The sequence below is a fragment of the Triturus cristatus genome, chromosome 2_1 (assembly GCF_964204655.1).
Source record: "Triturus cristatus chromosome 2_1, aTriCri1.1, whole genome shotgun sequence".
NCBI classification, from domain to species: Eukaryota; Metazoa; Chordata; class Amphibia; order Caudata; family Salamandridae; genus Triturus; species Triturus cristatus.
In genome coordinates, this window is record NC_140581.1 from 890,245,432 (window position 1) to 890,269,993 (window position 24,562).

The 24,562-nt window shown below is 46.3% G+C and overlaps 1 protein-coding gene across 1 annotated transcript in view; it reads left to right on the forward strand.

Moving 5' to 3' along the window:
• RORB (RAR related orphan receptor B) overlaps positions 1–24,562 on the forward strand; it is a 365,246-nt gene that overhangs the window by 315,319 nt on the left and 25,365 nt on the right. Inside the window, exons 7-8 of the mRNA XM_085633060.1 lie at positions 11,653–11,760; positions 23,577–23,687. Coding sequence (XP_085489186.1) covers positions 11,653–11,760; positions 23,577–23,687 — 219 coding nt within the window. The remainder of the gene's footprint in view (positions 1–11,652; positions 11,761–23,576; positions 23,688–24,562) is intronic.

A 24,562-nucleotide genomic window follows, 5' to 3' on the forward strand; every position in this document is an offset into this window, starting at 1 on the left:
CCCAGTCCCACCCGGGGCTCCAACAAGCCTTTTTTGATAAGAGCTGTGAAGGGAGCTTCAAGGCTCCCCCATCCCCTGCCGGCTCCCCTGCTGACTCGCCCAAAACCATCCGCCTCAATCAAGCTGGCGCTGGAGCTGGCAGTTCTTTTTTCCCACCAGTCACATGGAGCACAGGCAGCAACAGCTGACTGGGTGTGCCCGTCCCACTCCTGAGGCAAATACAGGGTGCAGGAGAGTACCGAGGTCTGCCTTACATGGGAGCCCTTTCTTAGTCCCCAAGGAGAAGGGGGCCCAGGGACCCTAAATCTTTAGCGCTTCAGCACTTTCCCTTCTTTGCATCAGCCCTCTAGGATGGGGTCCCTCGGGATAATGTTTCCTCTGGACCCCACGCACACCTTACTTTGCTGACCCCATGGACTTGGCCCACCTCAGGGGAATGTTGGAATTTGTAGTGATGTGCCACATGCAGGGGACTAGGCTTTACAGGCCAGTTTCTCTGGCCCCGTAGCGCCGATTGCTCCATCTTGCTTTTGCTTTGCTCCTGCATGCTAGCTATGAGGCCTTAGGAGCATTTTTATCATTCCTGTTGGTCTCAAACCATGCTTTTTGCTGGGAAGCCTATTTTATGGCCCCCTTCATTAGAACTGTAGGGCACCTGTCTGCCCACAGCAGAGTCAGTGGCTAGTCCATTGAAGTCCCAGGGCAACCCTCCAGGGTTGTCCTGCAGGTTAATTCTCCCCACTGTTCCTCGGGATACATAAGGGGGGCAGTGCACTTGGCCATGCACTGCACAGTTTCAGCATACTTTGACCTAGAGATACTGACCAATTATCAATTTTAGGGTAAACATGTTTACCAAGTGCAGATCCACTGTCACTTCTGTGATTACTATACTACTTATTGTACTTGACAAATTATTATATTTCCCTGGCTCGGCCAGTATAAGAATTCAGACGTTTGTCTTCTCTTCTGGGCCAAATTAATTAATCTGCTGGCCAGCTGGAGGATGAAAGGTGTCCCCATACATTATAGACATTTAACAGTGCTTGGCCCAAATCCTGGGGAAAGAAAGAACTGGCGAGGCAATTTGCATCTGATAATTAATGGACATACTACACCTGGCCTGAACAAACCAAAGCCGATGGAAATTAAGGAGGAAGGCCAGACCTCTGGCACCAAGCACAGAAGGGGTCTCACCTTTGAAGTTTTGCTGGAAAATAATTAACCAGCTGCACCAACTGGTGACGGGCCTGAGGTGCCCAGGTAATGTCTTTTCATAGATATAGACTACTTGAAGTTGCATATTTAAATGTTCCAGAATGCTATGCAGAAGGGTTGGAGCAGGGGTTGAATTATGATGTGACACTAAGATTGGGCAAGAAGTGCCTAACTTCCAGTACTTTACACCCCCTCCTAAACACCCCTGCATGAAGAGGCACTTGGGAAAACACTGGACCTGGGGTTGCGAACCTGGAATAATGTCCACATAGAACAAACCTCTACGAGGATGGACTTTGTAACTCAAACTTCAGCCGGCACCCAGGATTTGGATGGGTCTCTCCTAATCAGATGAGGTCTGTTCCCTCTGTTAGGGCCAAGAACAGTTCTTCCTCTGCTGGGACCAGAGTCAAGTAGGGTTCTAGACCTAAATGAATGGAAGCAGATCTTTTCAACCCCATTTGACTTTTAACTCCAGCCACATATATGGTTTTGGCCTCGCGTGGTTAAATGTGTGGCAAAACAGGCTCTCAGCCAATTTGTTAAAGGCAACTTAAAGTATATTTTTATATTGTTATTTTTCCACTAAAGATCACCTTTATATTAGATTTGTTTAAACTAAATATGAATTAGCTTTGAATAGTTTTGCTTACATTTTCCCAAGTGCTGATATAAATAAATGGTTTTAATTATACCTGGGCCAGTTCTTGGAGATTCTAGCTAAATATGTACAGTTAAACAGCTTTTGGCTACTGAGTTACCTATAAGTCACACTGTTTCTAATATGAAGTGTGCACGTTTTTATATATTAGGCACCCAGAATTCGGGACGTACAAAGCACACTTTAAGGGGCACTTATTAATGTATAAAATAAAGTTCCTACATAGCAAAGGCACTTCCCCTTTTTGTGTGTCACTCAAGTTTTTTTTCTATTGCAGCCCAGCCACATGAAAGCGGTCACCTGGCAGCCATTTTTCCTTGTCATTTATGTTGATTCTGTAAATACACACCGCATGACATATATGTCAATTAACTTCCATGCCATGGTGTAAATTCTGAATTATATACCATGGCAATATAGGAAAGTTAATAAGACACTGAGACCAATTCTGATACCATTTTAGGGTCAAAGCACACAGACTGCGGCAATGAATAGAAGGATCACGGAGCACAGCTGTAATACCATTAAAAATAGTGTCCAGAAAAAGGTGCAAAATCTGATATTGCCATGCAGCGACAGCAAATGTGCTACACCTGGATTTCAGCCAACCCCTGCTACTTATAGCTGAAATTTGAGTGCAGCTGCTATGCACATGCTAGAGGTTAGGACTCCATGCCACATCTGTGTGGTCATGAATACATCATGTCTGTTTTGCAGGGTTAAGTTATAGAATATGGTCCATTGTTTTTTTCCTTAGCACTTACTAAAAGCACAGTGAATTTGACCAATGGTTCTCATTATTTTTGTTGATGTTTCCTGGATTCTGAAAATGCCTAGGGTTTGGCATCAAAGATGTTAGTGCACATAGAGTCTGTGATGAAGTCTTGTGATGCCTGTTGTAATGCTTCTGAACTCAATTCACAAAGCTTTTCAGATACGTAAGTGTGATATATACACAGCTCCATGTCCTCTAATAGTGCTGTAATCTTCACAATCATAAGTAACGCCTACACAAGAAAAAGTGGGGATTCCCACGAGCATGTCAAGAATATACAATGGAGACGAAGTGCACGCCTAGCAAATTTTGGTTAGCCTCAACCATAATCACAAATAAAGGGTCAATATTTTCTTGGGAAAATATATTTCCAAGAAAAGATAAAAAGGAAAATAATATATCTTTAAAGGTTTGCTATTTTCCCTGCATTCAGAGTATCCTCAAACCAGAGACTCAATACATGCACAGTTAGAGAAACAGCTGGATGCTAGGATGTGTGTGTGAATTACATGTATTACATTGTGCAAGTTCTAATAGCGGCAGCTAGGTTACATGTATGCCTGGGTGAATCATTAGGGTAGTCATAAAATCTCTGCAAGGTGTAGGCATGCCCCAGGAACACTGTTTTTTCAAAAATATTATATGAATAGCGCACTCTCTCTGTTTCGACTAATAATTTGAGAAAAGTCAATTTGAGATAAACCCTGGCAACCTGACAGGGTCAGACTAGGACAAACATTAGGCCTGGGCACTAAAATAAAAGTGGCCCGGTTAGCGGACCTGATGGCTAACCAAGTGACCCACATTTTCAAATCAAGCCAGTTTTGTACTTGTAAAGAGACACTGAAGTTAGTTTTTTTGCATGGCATGGGAGGCTGCATGCCTTTGTGTTTGCCGCAGGCAATGTTTGCAGGGAAATCAACAGTAAAAACCGTCGTAACTGGCCATATATAATAGGCCCTAAGACTGCTAAAAAATTGGGCCCACACACTGATCTGTCAAACCAGCCCATCAGGCACTGCCTGATTGCCCTATAGACCAGTCAGACCTTGCAGCCGGAGTATGTAGTTCACCTGTTTTGTTATATAGTTATGGAAATTCAGTTGAATCTTTCATGACGTAAGAAAAGATAGAAACACTATTAAATCCCAAGTCTTAACAACACTCTGGATGTAAGATTTAAAGAGAAAATGTTAATATAATGTGTTAAGTATTAAGTCCATGGTGTGATATGTATATACAGTACCTGCTCCTGGAGGGAGTTCTGTGGGGGTGGTGAGGCGGGTTGGGGGAGGGGAGGGGCAGGGTGGAGGGGTAGTAAACTCCGGATTAAGGCCGAACGAAGTACAGAAACAAAATAAATAAATAGAACAAATTACATTGCGCGCTGCAACGCCGGTTTGGCGTTGCAGCGTGCGCAATGTAATTTGTTTTATTTATTTATTTCGTTTCTGTACTCCATTCGGCCTTAATCCGGAGTTTACTACCCCCCACACTGCCCCTTCCCCGCCCACCGCTCGGCAGCACTCCCTCCAGGAGCCGCTACTGTATGTATAACAAGTCACTTAGTGGGGAATATTTGAAAAAGTCAGCCTCTGTGGCAATATAAAGGTTTATGTTCCATGATGCACAGTGCTTGGCATATCTAACTGCTCATTATTAGCAGAGTCCATTGTACACGTCTCAGTGAAACACATTCCAGAAACAAACATCAGTTAACACAACACAAATGTTTTTACAGTCTAATGGACATCTGTTGTTTGCAATTAATATGTGGCTATTTGCTCCCTGAAGTGACAGTGATGCTTGGGAGCGGGAGGAAAATGCATATTTTCTAGCTGTAACATGGAGCAAAGCCTTGGGACAGCAATAAATTTTACTTCATCGCATATCCATCTATCTATCTATCAAACTATCTATATATATGTATATATATATATGTATGTATATATTATCTACTGGCGGTCGCCAGTAGATAGTTATAGTTTATATATATATATATATATATATATATTCACTGAAAAAACCATAGGTTTCACAAATGTTATAGTTAGCGGAAAGTTTACTGATAAAAAACCAATGAAATTCCCCCGTTATAGTTAGTGCAGGAAACTATAACTCACGCGACCGCAATCCTGTGCTGATGCTAATACTGTATTTAGACACTTATTTGCCCATGTCTTCTTCCATAAATTTTTAGCTATACATATATTACAAATAGTTTTTTTTTCATAAAGACACATATGTCATCAGCAGAAGATTGCGGTCGCGTGAGTTATAGTTTCCTGCACTAACTATAACGGGGGAATTTCATTGGTTTTTTATCAGTAAAATTTCCGCTAACTATAACATGTGTGAAACCTATGGTTTTTTCAGTGAATTTGCAAGGTTTTTTAAATGCTAATTCCTAACTATAACGTGTGTGAAACCTATGGTTTTTTCAGTGAATTTGTACGGTTTTTTAAATGCTAAGTTACTTTACGCCATTCGTGGCGTGCGCGCCCACTTAACGCAGTTCGTTCCGTGTGCGCACGGTGCGCTTCGCGCACCGTGCGCGCACAATGAGCATGCGGTGCGCTTCGCGCACCGCGAGCCCACTTTACGCAGTTAGTGCCGTGCACGCACGGTGGGCACGCGGTGCGCTACGCGCACCGTGTGCCCACGTTACGCTAGATGGGCCATGTACGCACGATGCGCTTCGCGCACCGTGCGCACATGGAGGACATATTATGCGCTTCCTTGTGATAGGTAATCTGTTGAAATTTTTTGGGGAAATGCTGTGCTCTTATATGCCATGCACAAATGGTGGCCTTCGGCCACCATTTGCACACAGGGTGGAGAGAGTGGGTTTTTTTTTTTTTAATAATTTTTTACCGTACGCATACGGTAAGCGTACGGTAAGCGTAATCGGCGAAATTTTCGAAAAATAAAAAATTACCGTTTTTTGCCTTGGGGGATCTTTGAAGACTCAACTAACATGGTTATGTGCATGGGCGCTGTCTAAACAGCCCCTTTATATGTTTTTGGCATTTGTTTATCAGCTCCCCCCTCAGAGTGCGAGAGAGAAAATGGCGGCCGCCGCTTCCTGGTTTCGACCGATTCGAATGTTTACTAAGATCTAAGGGCCAATCAGAATCGCGCTCGCGCACGCCACCGTACGCGTACGGTAAGCGTACCGTAAGCGCACCGTAAGCTGGCTCAGATATATATATTGATTTAAAGGCTATTTTCTCAGAATCTACTAAACAGATTTACACCAAACCTACAAAAGGCACTTCCTTGACCTGAGGACTACCTCTCTGCCAAATTTCAAGTAATTCTGTTCAGCCGTTCGGGCTGTAGCTGTGTCTAAAGGTCCTATGGAAAAATGCATGGGAAAAACGCGTTTTGGGACCCCCCTTTTATCTCAGCCCCCGCTTGACGAATCCCCCCGAGACTTTCAGGGTAGGAGCGGAGCGTAGCGCCCCACCTATTTTGAAAAATTCGCGAGGATTCGTCGACCGGCGCCAGAGTTATTCAAAATAGAATGTTGCGGATTTCCTATGGAAACGTGGTCCTAACTATAACTACCTACTGGCGACCGCCAGTAGGTAATATATATATATATATATATATATATATATATATATATATATATATACATATATATACATATAAAATCGCAAAAAAATATAAAGGTTAAACATGTTTTAGTTAGGGAAATTTTCTTTAGGTTTGGTATACAAACGCAAATTTAAGCTGGACAGACATTAGAAATTCTACAGTATAGTTATCTCTTATTATTTATAGACCACTTACACACTTATTTGTAACGTATTTCTGCAAAACAGACCTTACACTGCACAACCATAACAAATTCATAACTTAGACTTATCTGTTGAAATGATCATTTACGCACCACTTTCATATTACTGTAAGTCATACTTATCACTCACATCTATACTTACGCACAAACTATGAATTACTATCACTTGCGCACTTACGTACACAGTCTTTTCACCTCACTCGCCATACTACATTAACTATAACTCGCCCCTTATCCATGCACTACCTACCCTTGGATATTGCACTACCTATACCCTTGAATATTAAGTAAGTAACGGGCTGTCAATTTATTGCAGTAAATAAAACACTTATGATATGAGAAATTATATTATTAGCTAGAACACAGTGCATGGTATAGTGGAGATTTATAGTTAATGTAGTGCAGCGAGTGAGGTGGCAAGACTGTGTATCAAAGTGTTATTAATTGAAAAGTGGTGCATAAGTATAAATGTCAGTAAAGTTGATTGAGTCCTGTAAATAGTTTATTTGTGTATACTGTAGTGGCGTAGAGCGCAGTGCTAACCTTTGAATGTTGTATAATTTAAAGGCCTATATTGGAATATCATGTACAGAAATAGCATACAGGGGAGTGGCGTTCAATGGAGTAATAGAGTGGAGTGGCGTAACTGAAATAGCATACACTGGACTGGTGGTAAAATGAGTGGCAAAACAGGTTCTCAGCCAATTTAGAAAAGGCAACTCAAAGTACATTTAATGTAGTTACTTTTCCACTAAATATCACCTTTAAATCAGAATTTTGAAACTAAATGTGAATTAGCTTTCAATCATTTTGCTAACATTTCCCCAAGTGCTGATATAAATTAAAGGTTTTATTTATATCCAGGCCTGTTCTTGGAGAATCTAGCTAAAGCTGTACAGTTAAACAGCTTTTTGCTATTTAGTTACTTCAAAGACACACTGTTTCCAATATGTAGTGTGCAGGATTTTGTATATTAATCGCTCAGACTTCTGGGCTTACAAGAACTTAACTCTCTACTTGAAAGAAAACACCTTAAGTTGACATGTGTCTCATGGCCCAATTTGCTCACTGCTTTCTCACATCTGCTTCGACAGTGCTCATTAATAAACTGTGTCTGACCCTAAAATGTTTGAAACTCACCTCTTTCTACCTTAATTAAATTAAAAGATGACATTCTACATCCATGTGCTAAATTAAACATTCATTAGTTGAAGGGAAGTACTGCAATGATTACAAAGCTGTTGAGTAGTTCTGAATATATATGCTGAAGTTTTACTTTTAAATTGCATGATGTTTCCTTTGTCAAATATATGCAGAGTTCATAGTACTTTCTATGAATTTGGCTTTTCTGATTGTGAGAAACATCTGTCTCTTGAAAAGAACATCTATCTCCATATGTTGTTGTTACTTTGCAGTGATGTTGTGGTCCATTGCTATCTGTTTAATTAGGAAGTGTGCAAAGCTATTCTCTCTCTATCATCCTGTAATTTTCCTGAGTACTACGATTACCACCCATTGTTCTTGAGTGTTTTTTCATGAGGGTTTTCAGGTTAAAATTAGGACTTTTGCATTTCAAGTTAATTTTTCTTTTACAGGTCTAAAGTTAACTTACGAGTATAGAGCACATCCACATTCAGCAGCAAACAATAGTTACAATGAATTATTAACACTTTGAAGGAAAAATACACTTTATAATGTGAATGTAGAAAAAGCAGAATAGTCTGTGAACTATGGGTAAGCCAATAATTGGGCTGTGAGCAGGGCCCCACACGCAGAAAATTGCAAAAAGATAGGACAGGCCTAATTTTAAAGGGCAGAGTTCTCTGCCCCAACTGCGGAGTCTCCACAGTAGTAAAGTTACTACTAAGGGGCCTTCTGTCGGAGACTTTCTGACCCCATCGCCGGTTTCAATTCTAACCGGCTGATTATGTATCCGCCGGTCAGAATTTAAACCAGCCGGTCATTCTGGCTGGCTTCCGACAGGTTCAAGGAGCCCTTCAGCCTGTCGGTACCGACTAGTAATCCCAAAGAGCAGGCCTTTCCGCCCTTGGGATTACGGTGCACGGTTTCCAGCATAGTTTCCATGCCGGCCTGTCCGACATGAGATTGTGTTTGGAGGCTCCCAGCAGGGCCCCCTTGTGTGTGCGGCCTTCGGCTGGGGCCCGAGGGGACATCTATGGTGCCTCCCAGTTGATCCCTGCACCCCGTGGCAGGCACCTTATGGTGTCTGCCACTGGGTGCAAGGATCAACAACACCTCCCATTTCCCTATGGGAGCATGTATTACGGCCAGGAAATGGCAGAATGAGACCAAACAGTGTTCAGTCGCATCCATTATGAGGTAGGCTGGACCGCCGACTAGGTGTTGGTCGGTCCGGTTTACAAGTCTGTGTCGGGCGTAAGCAATTCCGCCTGACATCAAAATCGGCCCCTAAATCTTTTGTTTGTGAATACCAAAAAAGAGTAGACTGACACCGAAGTGTAAGTTTACCTTTGTGAATCAAGCCCTGTGATACTGTGGGACCTATTCACAACTGTAGTACAACAGTACTACTCAAGTACTACAAACTGAAATTTACTAGCCTGGCCAGAAGGTCTCTGCTTCTCCTATTGTTTCTATGTGTTTGTCTCTGCACTGACTTGAAAGGTCTCTGCACATATACGCTTCATTTTAGCATTTAATTTAGAAGGGACCGGGAGTTGCTGCAAAATTAGGAAATACATGCTCCTAAATGGGAGGAGTTATGGGAGAAGTAAGGAGGGTTTAAGTGAGGACTAGGAAGGAGTTTAGGGAGCGACTTGCACCCACGCACAAAGAAGTAAACCCATTTCTACTTACAAACTGCACTTCTATACTTACTACTAAAAAAAAGGGCAAAACGGTAACAAATGCACTTTAGCTCAGAGCTGGACTAAGTCCAGCACCATACATGGCCACCCACTGGTACTGCAACACCTTCCCATTGAAAATAGTGGCCGCAGGGACTTAAAATATCAACCCATGAGAGATAAGGTTAAAATTAATTAATTAATTCTGACCTCTTATAAATCTAGATATAAATTTAATTCAATGTTAAAAAGTTTATAAATAGAAAAAAATATTTGATTTTAAAATATTTTAATAACCTTTTAATTAGAACAATAAATGTCATTTTATTAAAAAATGAAATTAATTTAAATGTTTTCTATACTTTGGGCCAGATTCACAAAGGTCAACTTAGACTTTGTGTAAGTTTACTCTTGCTGTAGTACTATATTTTTTGTATTCCCAAACTACAAGTGTAATTTTGCTACTAGTAGTTTTGCTACAAGTAAAATTAAACTTCTAATTTGTAATTACCTAACAAGTGGTAAAGTCACTAGTAATTTTACTAGTAGTAAAATTACATTCTGAGTTTGTGAATAGCAAAAAGTAGTAAAGTTACTACAGCAGGTGTAAACATACACAAAGTGTACTTTGCCTTTATGAATCAGGCATATAATGTATAAATAATTTTTTATATGGGTTAAATAAATAAAAGATTGGATGTTTTGTAAAATAAATCTTCAGACAAATATTTAAGTTTAATAAATTTAAATTATTAAATATGTAATAAAACATTAAGTTGATAGTGCTGTAGCGTTTTATTTTATTTATGTCTACATTTAAAATAAATATATAAAAGTAATTTACATTTATATTCATCATAAAATGTTAGCTTACCTTAAGTTTAACAAACATTTCCCTTTTTCTTATAGTTTGCCATAGGGATATCTCTGCCCCCGTGGAAGAGATTTCCACCTACGTGTGAAACGTTACGAATAGCAACTTTACGCTTGTAAATTAGGCCTCCAGTTGTTAAATCTTCGATGTCCTGCATTAAATATTAAGGGAATTGGAGGGAATATGACAAAAGATGGTAATCCTTACAAGGGTCTACCTAAGTCCTCAATCATCTTTCTCTCTTGAATATAAGGCTTAACTCACGCACAAAACTTATTGGATAGATCTGAAGGTCAATCTTAAGAGTCATGCTTTTAAAAAAGCTCATCAGGGTACACTAAAAGACTTCTGAGCCACTTTTAAAGATTGTTTACTCTCGTAAAGTGTCTTTTACTGCAACTCAGGAATGACCTTAATCAGGTTCACAATTGTAGAACCATATCTTTACCTGAGTGTATGTAACTAGTCCTGCAGTTGCATATCCAGTCCAATTTATGGAATGATTATTCTTGTGCCTCTAGATAGGTACTACTCCAGTCACAAAGATAAAGTGACCAATACACTCACAACTATACTAAATATTATTTTCCACCAGGTCAAAGCATCACATACAATATCGAAAGTACTACAAGGTGGGGTAACTGAATTAGTCCAAAAGAGACCATTCCACCAGAACCTGGTATGCTTAGGTAGAAGCATATCCACACAGCAGACACACTAGAAAAAGAATACATTAAAACCCAGCTAAAAAGGTCCTTTTCTGAATTATTCATTTTCACAGTTCCTCTGTTCATTGTCTGGACCTACAGATTGAGAAGGAAGAGATAGTAAGGCGTTATATATTTATTCACCCAGGAGCCTGACACCAATGCACCTACAATGGGGCACCGCATTTAATGGTATAATGAACCATACAATTTTCAACAAAGCAGCATCCTTCTGATGTGGATCCTCTCTGGGGACATGGGAAGGGGATGAGTCCGAATCTTACATAATACGCCATCAGTAAGTTAACTCACCATATTCTGTGCTTTCATCATCATACACTTCTAGAGAGATACTTTGTATGGCTGACATAGTAATGATCAGCCTTGAGTCTGATACTTGTGATTCTGTTCATGAAGGACAAGGAGCCTACTATTTCTTTATTTTGGTCAATGCAACGCTAATGGTGTGTTATATCTTATCTGGATAAGATTCATACATTTTTGTTGGTGAAAGTGGGACACTTTTTCACAACATAGACATGTTATAGTTTTAGGTTCTTAATTCTATACATCAGATGTCTTTACATTATCTGAAAGATATATGAAGCTATCACTGATGAAACATGTATGTGGTTATGTGCCTTCAACCCTGCCAACTGTACCTACCGAAATGCCTTTGTGTTTAACCTATGGTGCTTTGCATTTAACATGCATTCTTGCCTAGAACATTCCTTCATGTCACAACATTGAATTATTTATAATGGGCGCTTTCTTTGCTCAACAGGCTGTTTAGAAGTGGTTCTGGTGAGGATGTGTCGTGCCTTCAATCCCTTAAATAACACAGTGCTCTTTGAAGGAAAGTATGGAGGTATGCAGATGTTCAAAGCCCTAGGTAAGTCTATTTTACCTTCTGTGTGTTTTTTATTATGTTATTTTGCACAAATGGTCATCGACATAATTATTGTGATCTGTAATTTGTGATATGATTTCCTGTGAATGTTTTTTAAATGCAATTTAAATACTATGAGTTCAAATGAAACTTACGTGCCACTTGGTCCTTGACTCTTTGGTTTAATAGGACACCGAAACTGTCTAATGGCCAATCACAATAGGCGATTATATCCTAGCTCTGTAGACAGACAGGCAGACTGATGGCAAGGACAGATTTGGATGCAGAATAGTGGACCTCTATAGGAGATCAATTCAATGAGGCCCCTATGTGGCTGCTGTAAGAGGATGGGTGTTAGAAGGCGACCTCAGAGGAGCCCGGAGGGGGCCCTGACTGTCCGGAGACCCACCCTCAAAGTATCGTAGCCGGGCACTGGTGGGAGATTCCGCAGGGGAGGAATCTCGTTTCTAGGATCGTACACTTGGCACCACACGACAAAGGGACACCACACCGAGGGTTCTTAGGATTCAAGCTTTATCAAATCGAAGTGGTAGGATCTTTATGATCAGCAAGGCAGATATTTACAAGTAGAGCGTGGGCTCACAGAGTCTTGGCGGGGGTAGGAGGTAGCGGGACAGTCTTTGGGGGGATATGGATCAAATGCAGGAGCGTACCGGGCGCACAGCTCACAATCCTCGAGCTGGGGGATACGCTGTCGTCGTGGGGTCCGGCGGGACCAAAGAGAGTCTGGGGGAGCCGCGAGTCACTCAGCAGGCTCAAGCACAAGTTCGGAGGTCTTACGATCTTCAGGGAGCCGCGAGTCACTCAGCAGGGCTCAAGCACAAGTTCGGAGGTCTTACGATCTTCAGGGAGCCGCGAGTCACTCAGCAGGGCTCAAGCACAAGTTCGGAGGTCTTACGCTCTTCGGGGAGCCGCGAGTCACTCAGCAGGCTCAGGTACCAGTTCGGAGGTTTTAGGATCTTCGGGGAGCCGCGAGTCACTCAGCAGGGCTCAGATGTTCCAAGGCGAATCTGCCGGACAGTCCCAGAGCACCCCTTGTTATAGGTCGACCCCTCTTTGATGTCCGGGGTCTGTGCAGGCAGGGGTCTTGTCACCTGGGGGTCGCTTGTCGAGGTTTCCTGCCATTGTCTTTTGATCCTTTCAGGGCCGGGTCGGGAGGAGTCCCAGACACCCAGCAGGCGTGGAGCCAGCCCTCAGGGAGGCCGGAGGGCCGATCGAAACCCATCGTCCCAGGGGAGTTCAGAGGTGCGATAGAAACTGCTCCTCCCTCTCTCATCCCCTGGAAGCGTGATGTCCTCCAGCCGGAGTGGCGCCTCTAGGCCCGGGTTGTGCTGGGGCCGGGCGGCCATCTTGGTGCACGAAGTGGGCACGCGTGCCCGGGGTGGCCGAAAGGAGAGAGGCCATGGACGGGGAGGCCCGGGTCGCGTGTGTGTGTTCTGGTGGGGAAGGATCGGCTGGGCCGTGTGCTTGGGGTCCCTGGTACCAGGTTAGGTAGTGCGAGGACAGGAAGAGCCATGCTACGAGGCCAGGTCTAACACGCGTCCCCCCCAGCTGAAAGCCGGAGAGAACTACCCATCATCTTGGGGGGTTCTCTTCGCTGAGGCGGAAGAACCGGGAGAGGCCGTCAGCGTTGGCGTGGTCCGTACCAGGGCGATGTTCTACGGTGAAATCCATCCCCTGGAGGGAGATTGACCACCGCAGTAGCTTGGGGTTTTCTCCTCGCATCTGCATGAGCCATCGCAAGGGCTGATGGTCGGTTTGTACTTTGAAATGGGTGCCAAACAGGTAAGGGCGCAGCTTTTTGAGGGCCCAGACTACGGCAAATGCTTCGCGCTCAATGGTGCTCCACCTCTGTTCTCTGGGCAACAGCCGCCGGCTGAGGAAGGCGATGGGCTGGTCTAGGCCTTGGTCATTCACCTGGGACAGGACGGCTCCAATGCCATGCTCGGAGGCGTCGGTCTGGACTACAAACTCCTTGGAGTAGTCGGGAGCCTGGAGGACGGGGGCCGTGCACATGGCCTTCTTTAGGGCATCGAACGCTTCCTGGCAGGCAGTCGTCCACTGCACCCTCTTGGGCTGTTTTTTTGATGTGAGTTCGGTGAGGGGGCCAACCAGGCTGCCATACCCCCGGATGAATCTTCGGTAGTAGCCAGTGAGGCCCAGGAAGGCTCGGACCTCCGTTTGGGTGGTGGGTGGTTCCCAGGCCAGGATGGCGTCGATCTTTGGCTGTAGAGAGGCGACCTGACCGCTCCCGACCTGGTGCCCCAGGTAGACTACTGATCCTTGCCCAATCTGGCACTTGCTGGCTTTTACTGTGAGGCCTGCCTGGCGCAGGGCGGTTAGCACTCTCCGGAGGTGCTGGAGGTGCTCACTCCATCCGGAACTGAAAACGGCGATGTCGTCTAGATAGGCCGCACTGAACTGTTCCATCCCGGCCAGGACCCTATTCACCAGTCGCTGGAAGGTGGCCGGGGCATTTTTCATTCTGAAGGGCATTACGAGGAAGCGATAATGCCCATCTGGGGTGGAGAAGGCGGACCGCTCCTTGGCTTCCTCTGTGAGCGCAATCTGCCAATATCCGCAGGTGAGGTCGAATGTGCTGAGGAACCGGGCCGCCCCGAGTCGGTCAATGAGCTCGTCGGCTCGGGGGATGGGGTGGGCATCGGCCCGGGTGACGTCATTGAGCCCCCGGTAGTCCACGCACAATCGGAGCTCTGGGGCGACACCGGGGGCCGCTGCCTTCGGAACTAGGACCACGGGGCTGGCCCAGGGACTATCGGATGGCTCGATCACCCCTAGGGTCAACATCTTCGAGACTTCAGCTTGAATGCAGGACCGGACTCGGTCAGGGACTCGGTAGGCTCGGTGTCTTACTGGCGGGCTGTCCCCGGTGTCCACGTCATGGACACACCAGTCGGTGACTCGGGGGATCAGGGAGAAGAGGTCGGAGAATTGTCCTAGGAGCTGGCGACAGTCCGCTTGTTGCTGGTCAGTGAGGGATGGGGAGAGGTTCACTCCTTCCACGGAGCCATCCTTCTCCTTGACACACAGGAGGTCCGGGAGGGGACCGGACTCATCTTCGGCCCCGTCATCGGGGGCCAGCAGGAGGCTCAGTTCTGTCCGTACGAAGTGAGGCTTGAGGCGGTTCACGTGTAGGACCCGCAGGGGATCCCGGGGTGACTGGACGTCCACCAAGTACGTGACTGGACTCTTCTGCTCAATCACTTTGAAGGGCCCGGTCCACTTGTCCTGGAGGGCGCCAGGCTTCACGGGGGCCATGACCCATACCTGCTGGCCCGGCTGGAACTCGACCAGAGTGGCATTCTGGTCGTACCAGCGCTTCATCTCTTCTTGGCTTGCCTCCAGGTTGGCCTCGGCCAGCTCTCGGAACTTCCTGGTCTGGTTCCGGAGGGCCAGAACGTATTGGAACACATCTCGTGGGGTGGACTGGGGTGCTGCCTCCCACCCTTCCTTATCCAAGCTGAGGGGACCTCGGACGGGGTGTCCATATAGTAATTCAAACGGGCTGAACCCCAAGGACTTCTTTGGGACTTCCCGGTAAGCGAACAGGAGGCAGGGGAGCAGGACGTCCCACTTACGCCGGAGGGGTTCTTCTAGGCCGTTGATCATCCCTTTCAGAGTCCGGTTAAACCTTTCTACTAGGCCGTTCCCTTGGGGATGGTACGGGGTGGTGAACTTATAGGACACCCCACATTGTTGCCACAGGGACGTCATGTATTTTGAAATAAAATTAGTGCCGCGATCGCTCACGACCTCGCGGGGAAAACCCACCCGGGAAAAGATCCCCATCAGGGCTCGGCCCACCACGGGAGCCGTGACGGTGCGTAGGGGGATCGCCTCAGGGTATCGGGTGGCGTGATCCACTAGGACCAGAATGAAACGGTGACCTTGGGAGGTGGGGGGATCCAGGGGCCCCACGATGTCGATTCCGACTCTTTCGAATGGGGTACTGACGACCGGGAAGGGTTGGAGGGGAGTCTTGCGCTTCCCCCCACTCTTCCCACTAGCCTGGCACGTGGGACAGGACTTGCAGTGGGCTTCTACAGCTACTCTCATCCTAGGCCAGTAAAAGTGAGTCACGAGACGGCTGTAGGTTTTGTCTTGACCCAGGTGGCCGGCGAGGGGGACGTCGTGGGCCAAGCCCAGGAGGAAGTCTCGGAAGCGTAGGGGTACCACCAGCACCCGGCCGGATCCTAGCTCCACCGACTTCTGCTCACTGTACAAGCGGTTATTCTCCCAATAGACTCGGTGCGTTCCGGTTTGGTCGCCTGCGGCTTGGCCCTCGGCCTGGTGCCGCAGTCCGACCAGGGAAGGACAGGTGGCTTGCTCCCGGCAGAACTCCTCCCGGGTGGGCCCGCCCTCGTGGCGCCACGGGGCCAATTCGGCCAGATCGCCTAACTCGGGGACCGGGGTGGTGTCGGACGGTGAGGGTTCGTCGCTGGCGACTGACCCTCCCGATGGGGGGACGGGAGGACCCTCGGCGGGGACTGCTCTGACTCCCTCGGTCGGGGGGTCCTCGACTTCCCCCAGGGGGGTGAGTCGGGCGGACATAGATCGGGTGGTGGCGCACACCCACTCGGGGAGTCCCATCATCCCTAGGTGGGCCTTGCGCTCGACGTACTTCCAGGGAGAGCTCTCCAGGTCGTTCCCTAAGAGGCAGTCGACTGGCTGGGAGGTTCTTACGGCAACCCTCAGTTTACCTATCACCCCTCCCCACTCAAACGGCACCAGGGCTACCTGACACATACTCTCTCTATTATCTGCGGAAATTACGGGGCAAAAGACGTTGGGTAGGATCTGCTCCTCGGGGACTAAGTGCCTGAGGACACCGGTGATGCTGGCCCCGGTGTCTCGCAGGGCTTCTATTTGGTGGCCATTGATCTTGACGAGCTGCCCGTACTTCTTCGTGTTGGAGGGCAGGAGGCTACCAGGGACCATCTCTCTATCTCCCAGGGATACTAGGGCCATAGCTGCGGGTTCCCACTCCCCGGTGTCCTCAGCCTTCTCCCCCAGGGCTACGTTGGCGATCTGTCTAGCAGGGTTTGCAGCAGGGGGGACCTGGGGGGCCATGGGGCACTCCGGGTCATTGGCGTAGTGCCCGGGCCTCTGACAACGGAAACAAGTGATGGTTACCCGGTGCCCCCGTCTCCCGGGGGGTCCGGAGACTGGTGGGGGGGGCGCCGGGAAAGGTGGAGGTTGGGCCTTCGGGAGACTCGACTGGGACTCTCTCTGCCCTCCCTGGTTCCCTCCCCCTCTCTGGCGGGGTGGTCCCTGACTGGCTCGGTGGTATTCTCCTACAATGCTCCGGGGGACCCGGGTGTTGGTCCAGCGGTCTGCTTCCACAGCCAGCTTCCGGGGATCGGTGAGTTTGCTGTCGAGCAGATGCTGGCGTAGTTCCACAAAGCAGTTCGCCGCCAGGTGTTCCCACAACATGAGGTCGGTGAGTTCCTCGAGGGTGGTGACCTTGCTGCCCTTGATCCACCCATCGAAGGCCCGACTGAAAAAGTTTACATACTCCACCCAGGTGGTGCCCGGGATCTTCCTGCAGTCCCGGAATCGCTGACGGTACATCACTGGGGTGAGGCCGTACCTAGTGAGGAGGGCCTCTTTCATGTGGCTGTAGGAGGTCTGCAGAGAGAGGGGTAGGTCGAGCAGGGTGTCCCTTCCTTCGCTCAGAAACCGTCCCCACAGCCCTGCCCCCCAGTCCTTCTGCGGGACCCGATGAGAGGTCATGGCGACCTCGTAGGCCCTGAACCATTGTTGAATGACATCATTTTTATAATATTCTTTGACCACGTCCTTGGGGATGTGGATCTTCCGTTCCGCCGGGGAGGCCGCCTCTCGGTTCCCCGGGGGCCTCCCTTCCTCGTTTCTGGCTTTGAGCTCGATCTCCTTCAAGCTGCGTTCGTGTTCTAGTTGGAGCTTCCTTCCTTCGTGCTCCCGTTGGAGCTTCTTCTCTTCCAATTCGCCTTGTACGCGCAGTTGTTCTACTGCTAGCTTTTTTTCCGCTAATTTCAGTTCGCCTTCGATTTTGAGTTTGGCTAACTCGAGTTCGTGATTGCGACTTCTCTCTCTGTCTGCGAGCTCTTCCGGGGAAAGGCCCCCGTCTGGCACGAAGCCTCGCACCTGATTGCTGCTGCTTTCGCCTTGGGTGGGTTCTGTTTCGTCGTGTCGCTCCCCCATGCCTTCTGGGCGGGAGGCCCCGGCATCCACCCAAGCTTTCAGTGCTTTCTGCAAATCTTCTTTGGTGTTGAGACCGGTGGTAGCGATTTTAAGTTCTTTGCAGAATTGCTTCAGTTCTTTGTGCGTGTATTCTTCTAGTTGTTCCACCTGGAACACCCTGTTGGTGCTGGTTTCTGCGGGGCTCATGGCGCTTCCTTCTGCCATCTTTGTCGGTAGTGTGTCAGTCGTTCACGGTACGATCTCTAGGTTATGGGCTCTAATCCCACCGCTGCCACCAATGTTAGAAGGCGACCTCAGAGGAGCCCGGAGGGGGCCCTGACTGTCCGGAGACCCACCCTCAAAGTATCGTAGCCGGGCACTGGCGGGAGATTCCGCAGGGGAGGAATCTCGTTTCTAGGATCGTACACTTGGCACCACACGACAAAGGGACACCACACCGAGGGTTCTTAGGATTCAAGCTTTATCAAATCGAAGTGGTAGGATCTTTATGATCAGCAAGGCAGATATTTACAAGTAGAGCGTGGGCTCACAGAGTCTTGGCGGGGGTAGGAGGTAGCGGGACAGTCTTTGGGGGGATATGGATCAAATGCAGGAGCGTACCGGGCGCACAGCTCACAATCCTCGAGCTGGGGGATACGCTGTCGTCGTGGGGTCCGGCGGGACCAAAGAGAGTCTGGGGGAGCCGCGAGTCACTCAGCAGGCTCAAGCACAAGTTCGGAGGTCTTACGATCTTCAGGGAGCCGCGAGTCACTCAGCAGGGCTCAAGCACAAGTTCGGAGGTCTTACGTTCTTCGGGGAGCCGCGAGTCACTCAGCAGGCTCAGGTACCAGTTCTGAGGTTTTACGATCTTCGGGGAGCCGCGAGTCACTCAGCAGGGCTCAGATGTTCCAAGGCGAATCTGCCGGACAGTCCCAGAGCACCCCTTGTTATAGGTCGACCCCTCTTTGATGTCCGGGGTCTGTGCAGGCAGGGGTCTTGTCAACTGGGGGTCGCTTGTCGAGGTTTCCTGCCATTGTCTTTTGATCCTTTCAGGGCCAGGTCGGGAGGAGTCCCAGACACCCAGCAGGCGTGGAGCCAGCCCTCAGGGTGGCCGGAGGGCCGATCGAAACCCATCGTCCCAGGGAAGTTCAGAGGTGCGATAGAAACTGCTCCTCCCTCTCTCATCCCCTGGAAGCGTGATGTCCTCCAGCCGGAGTGGCGCCTCTAGGCCCGGGTTGTGCTGGGGCCGGGCGGCCATCTTGGTGCACGAAGTGGGCACGCGTGCCCGGGGTGGCCGAAAGGAGAGAGGCCATGGACGGGGAGGCCCGGGTTGCGTGTGTGTGTTCTGGTGGGAAGGATCGGCTGGGCCGTGTGCTTGGGGTCCCTGGTACCAGGTTAGGTAGTGCGAGGACAGGAAGAGCCATGCTACGAGGCCGGGTCTAACAATGGGTTGCAACATACAGGACACAGTGTATAGTAAAAGAGAGTACATGTTTCAGTGTCAAATTTTAAAAAACGCATTTACAATTGTTAAAGGTGGTTTGAATTTAGACTGAGCCAAACAGTGGTAAATGGTGACTCTAAATTAATTGTTAAAGTAAGCTAAGATTTTTCCAATCCCTAGAAAATAAAATCAGTGCTTTCAAAATGTTGTCTGTGACAGTTGTCCAAGTTTATTTGTTGCTTTTATGTTATTTATGACATTGTGTATCTATTTAAAGCATAGTATATGTTTTTCATTATATAGATAAAAATACAAAAAAGACTGTTAATTAAAAAAGTTCCTACATTAAGTCCCAGTTTTACCAACACTTTGCACAGGTTTGCATTACTTTCGTAGTGCAAACCGGTGCATAGTTTTGTGGTGGTATTTACTTTCCAACGTGAATAAGGATTTGCTTTGGAAAGTAGTACAATGAGAAAAGGTCTCAGTGTGCAATTACTAGGAACACTAAAAATGTTAACCAAATTAAACAAAATAACACTAATGCATTGAAGAATATTTGGTTCAATGTTATTTAATCACATTGAACAATCCAAAGTGCTTGTCAGTCAGCATACAATTCAAAACACTTTACACAAGTGCCCCACAGCAGTGGGAGAAAGGAAAGTGAAGGTAAAAGTGCATTAAGTGAGGGTAGTAAAGGTGTAAGGGAAAGGTGGTGACATCGTCATCATCACAAAATTAATTGCAGTGGAAGTGGCTTGTTTTAGCCGCAAAATATCATGATCACTTTTAACGTTGCCATGATAGAAAATATACAATATCACAATTACAAATCTCTGTTGATAGTGGCTGGCATAGAGCAATAACACAGTCGACGTTTCGACCCCTAATAAAGTGTAGGCTATTATGATCCTTACAGCGGGGTCTTCCTCAGGACTAGGACAAAGGGGGCACCATAAGCCGCCCTTGACTGGGGGTGGTAGAGTTGAGATGGGGCCCGTAGGTTCACTTGGACAGAGAGCGGAGGGTTGGCACTATAAATTAGGTAGAAGCTGCAAATGATTGTTCAATTGTAATCGGCATGGACCCAAATGTTCACATACTCTGTTGGAATAGTCAGACTTAATGTCAAATCACCTCTCGAATAAGCCCACGCGTTCTTGAAACCTCAGATCTGCCTCGGCAGTCCGTCTCCATGTAGGGGTGTTGCTTTGGAAAGTAGGCAAGAATAACTAAAATTAGCGCTATGCTTTACTTTTCGTTACTTTTCACCAATGTGGTGTTCCATGGGTGGGAAAAAGTGACGTCCCTTTGGCGTAAGGGGCTTGAAAATAAGCCTCTTAGTTAAAAGGAAAAAAATGCAATCATTAAAAAACAAAAAAATAGAATCTAACTTAAGTAGGGTCCAGGAGATATTTAAAAAAGACTTTATATTTTATTTTTTAATTTAAGCTGTTTGGAGAAGTGAAATTTTAAATCAACCAACCGATCTGGCTGTTCTAACAAAAATTACCATTGGGAGCAGCAGTCCAGTCATTTTAGGTCACTGAAAGAAAACTGCGCTCCCCAGTTTAAAAGTGAATTGTTCCTGAAAAGTATGTCTGTTTGAAACACAAGTTCATTTACATGCAGGAGGGTTCCATGTTTCTAAATGGCAAAAATATCCAACCTTTCAACAAAAAGTCCCTACTTTCAGAACTTTCAGCAAAATCTTTCTAACCTCTGTTCTGGTGCTTCGTACATCTCCCAGACTTCACTGTGTGCTTATTGGATATCAGTCCATTGGTTGAATTATTAACATCCCACTTCCTTCAGAACCACTGAAAAAAACTCAGTTCCAAATTCTCTTACTATTTTTCTCTACAAGTGTGTTCCATGGTTGCTCTACTCTTTCCAGGCTTAGGGAATGTTAGTCCGCATTATTATACACAACTTAAAAAGTCCTGGTTGCCCTTTCACCGTGTGGGATTAAAAAAAGACAAGACTTCTAGGTCCTCAGAGCCACCTTTTTAAGTCAGTAATTTTAAAATATTCTGGATCCGTCCTCATTCCTTCATTGGATAGACTTAAGTTCTTTCCTGGAGTCTGCACTTCTGAACAGATAAAGACCTGTGGCTCATTTACAACGTAATTTTACAATTTCTTGATTTATGGCTGATGATTTTACTAAAGTTACTGTTTTCTTGGAATTCAGAAACATCTCAGAGCTTGCACTTTGGAATCTATGAAAATGTAAGATTTCCATGTGTAGGGTTTACACTAGATAGGTGACATTTCTTTGGATAGGCAATCCACAGGTTTAGAGTTAAGTTGTTAGTGCACTTTAATAGCTTCAGTCTCTTTCGTACCAACTGGAATGCATTTAACACGAGTAAAAAGATCTCTCAGCTAGACCATCTTTGCCGCGTGAACCACAGTTATTAGTTGACAGCCTACATTTGTGTATAAAACAAAGTTGTAAATTAAATAAGCATTTTATTTGATCAGTTGAAATATTCTGTAAAATCACACAGTCTTAAAACCCTTAAACATTTCCAAGTCAACACCTTTTAATATCATGTGCCAATTTTCCTCAATCAATCAATCAAGTGGTGCTTAAATAGCGCGACTTGTTACCAGAGAGGTATCCAGGCACATTGCAGCTGGTATCCGTCAAACAGCCAGGCTTTGAATCCCTTCCTGTAGTGTGTCAACAAGGGTAAAGTGCGGAGGGGGAGGGTGTTCCAGGACTTGGCGGTGAGGTGGGAGAAGAAGCAGCCTCCTGAGTGGCGGATGCATGGTATCTATGCGAGGTGAGCGGAGGTTCCCGGTAGGTTGGTTGAAATTCAGGCTGTGGTTCATGTAAGCGGGTCCTTGGTCATGGAAGGAATTGTAGGCGTGGGTCAGAAACTTGAATTGGCATCTCTTCTGGATAGGGAGACAGTGGACATCCTTCAGATGCTGGGTGATATGGGTCTTTTTGGGTAGGTTGAGGATCAGTCTGGCTACTGCGTTCTGGATTGTCTGGAGTTTTTTCATGAGTTCGGTGGTGGTGCCTGTGTAGAGTGCATTGACGTTGTCCAGCCGGCTGGTTAGAAGGGACTGCATCATGTTTTCCTGGTGATGCTGGGCAGCCACTTGAAGACTTTGTGGAGCATGCGGAGAGTGTGGAAACAGGCTGAGTAGACGGCATTGACCTGATGTTTCATGGAGAGTTTGTTGTCCAGGATGATGGCAAGTTTGCGGACATGGTCTTTCAGAGTTGGGAATGGGTCCGAGTTCCGGTGTCCACAAGGAGTCATTCCAGAGTGCGGTCTGTCTGCCAAAGATCAGGACTTCGATTTTGTCTGTGTTGAGCTTCAGGCAGTTGTTCTGCCACTTTTTCTCATTATTGCTGTATATAGAAACAAATGGTTGATAATGCTACGCATAGTAACATGTAATAGGCATGGATTATGTGTGGTTAGAGAGTCCCATCACAGTTGTGCTTCTTTTAAATGATGTGACTGATTGTCCTACTTTTTAAGCTGACAAAGTGGCATAACACTTTCAATGCCGTTTTGGGTGTGCTAAATCTATAATTTTCCAGCTCTTCATTATGTACTGAACGATACTATATCCTGCGGGAGGGCTGGTGGTAAGAGCTCCCACCGGCTGCACAGTAGAGAATTTTCCTCTCTAATGGAGGTCCTTATTTGCATGATTCATTACCCTTCCAAATAGGGCCTTTCTCTCCTGACACTGTAATCCTTCACAGGGTTACACAGCTGGTAGAGGCAGGGCCAAAACCACCAATGCTAAAACCAGTCTTTTTCATGGAATATTTTAGGCTTGTAAAGTAGGTGTCGGGCGGGGCATCTTCTTTAGACCTTCCTGGAAATGGAAGGTCACAAGGGGCACAGGAATACCCACTGAAGATCACATTACTGGGGATTATGGTGTCCCTTATCACACTGGCTCCATTAGACCCTTCAGTGTGGGTGAGCAGCAGACACACAGACATCCATGTTACAACCTGTTCAGGTAGACAGGTATTACATTATGAGCATAGCCCTTAGGTAGAATAAAGTGCAGAGCAGGCCATACTTTTAGGTAATGATGGTCTAACTGTTGGCTGTTCATGTTCAGTTTATGAACATCGATGCATTTTTCTAACCTCTTCATTAATGTTGTTCTCTTTGTCTTGTAGGTTCTGATGACCTGGTGAATGAGGCCTTTGACTTTGCAAAGAGTTTATGTTCTCTGCAACTCACGGAGGAAGAAATTGCCTTGTTTTCTGCTGCTGTGCTGATCTCGCCAGGTAATTATAAAACAAATTCAAGAATATATTGTTTCACTGATTTATTTTTCTGGAATTTCCTATTAAATAAAAGAAATTGTCATGATAGCTCACATTGATCTCAAATTCTGACATATCCTGAAGGCCAGTTTTAAGTAACTTCGAATTGTACTCCACACCCCCCCATGAATTATGCAAATTATCTTAATCACCTGATTTATCCAGAGCCACTGCAACTCACTAGGACTGGAGTAATCTGAATATTTTTGGGCACTGTTTTTGCTTTCCAGTCTTGAATCCACTCGAGTGACTACCCTTCTCTCCGTGATCGATTCCAATTGCATGGTCAACTTCCACAATATAATCACTTGAATCAAGCTGAATCTTTGGGAGAAGTAAGAAGTAAAGGAAAAGAATTGCATTTTGCTCATTCTATTTGGAAATGACTCTTTATCCCCTAATAAATATTCTGCATCACTGAGAGGTTGTGGGCAAAGTGCACCTCCAATAATTTTACTGTTGAGGCTGTGCTGATCCCACCACTCCAGACCAGGACAATGATCCACTCAGTCTTTGAGCCCTAACTTGCTCTCCATCATCCATCTCAAGATGGCATATCGCAATAGTGGGTCTTTTCAGTCTCCCTAATGAGTTACATCGCTGGCGGGATGCCATGAGCATACATCTGTTATTCGGTCTTCTCTGATACCTATCGGCTTTAGCATGAAGGGAGCAAAGTGGAATCCTGAAGGGCTCTGCATCTGGACTTCTGGTCTGTGAGAGGAATAAATAAAAGCTGATCTTCTGGAGCAATATGAAATGAAGAAGACCAGCTAGATGTCCATTTCATCCTTTCCCTTAATGCAAGATGATGATCAAATTGTTCCAACAGGGCA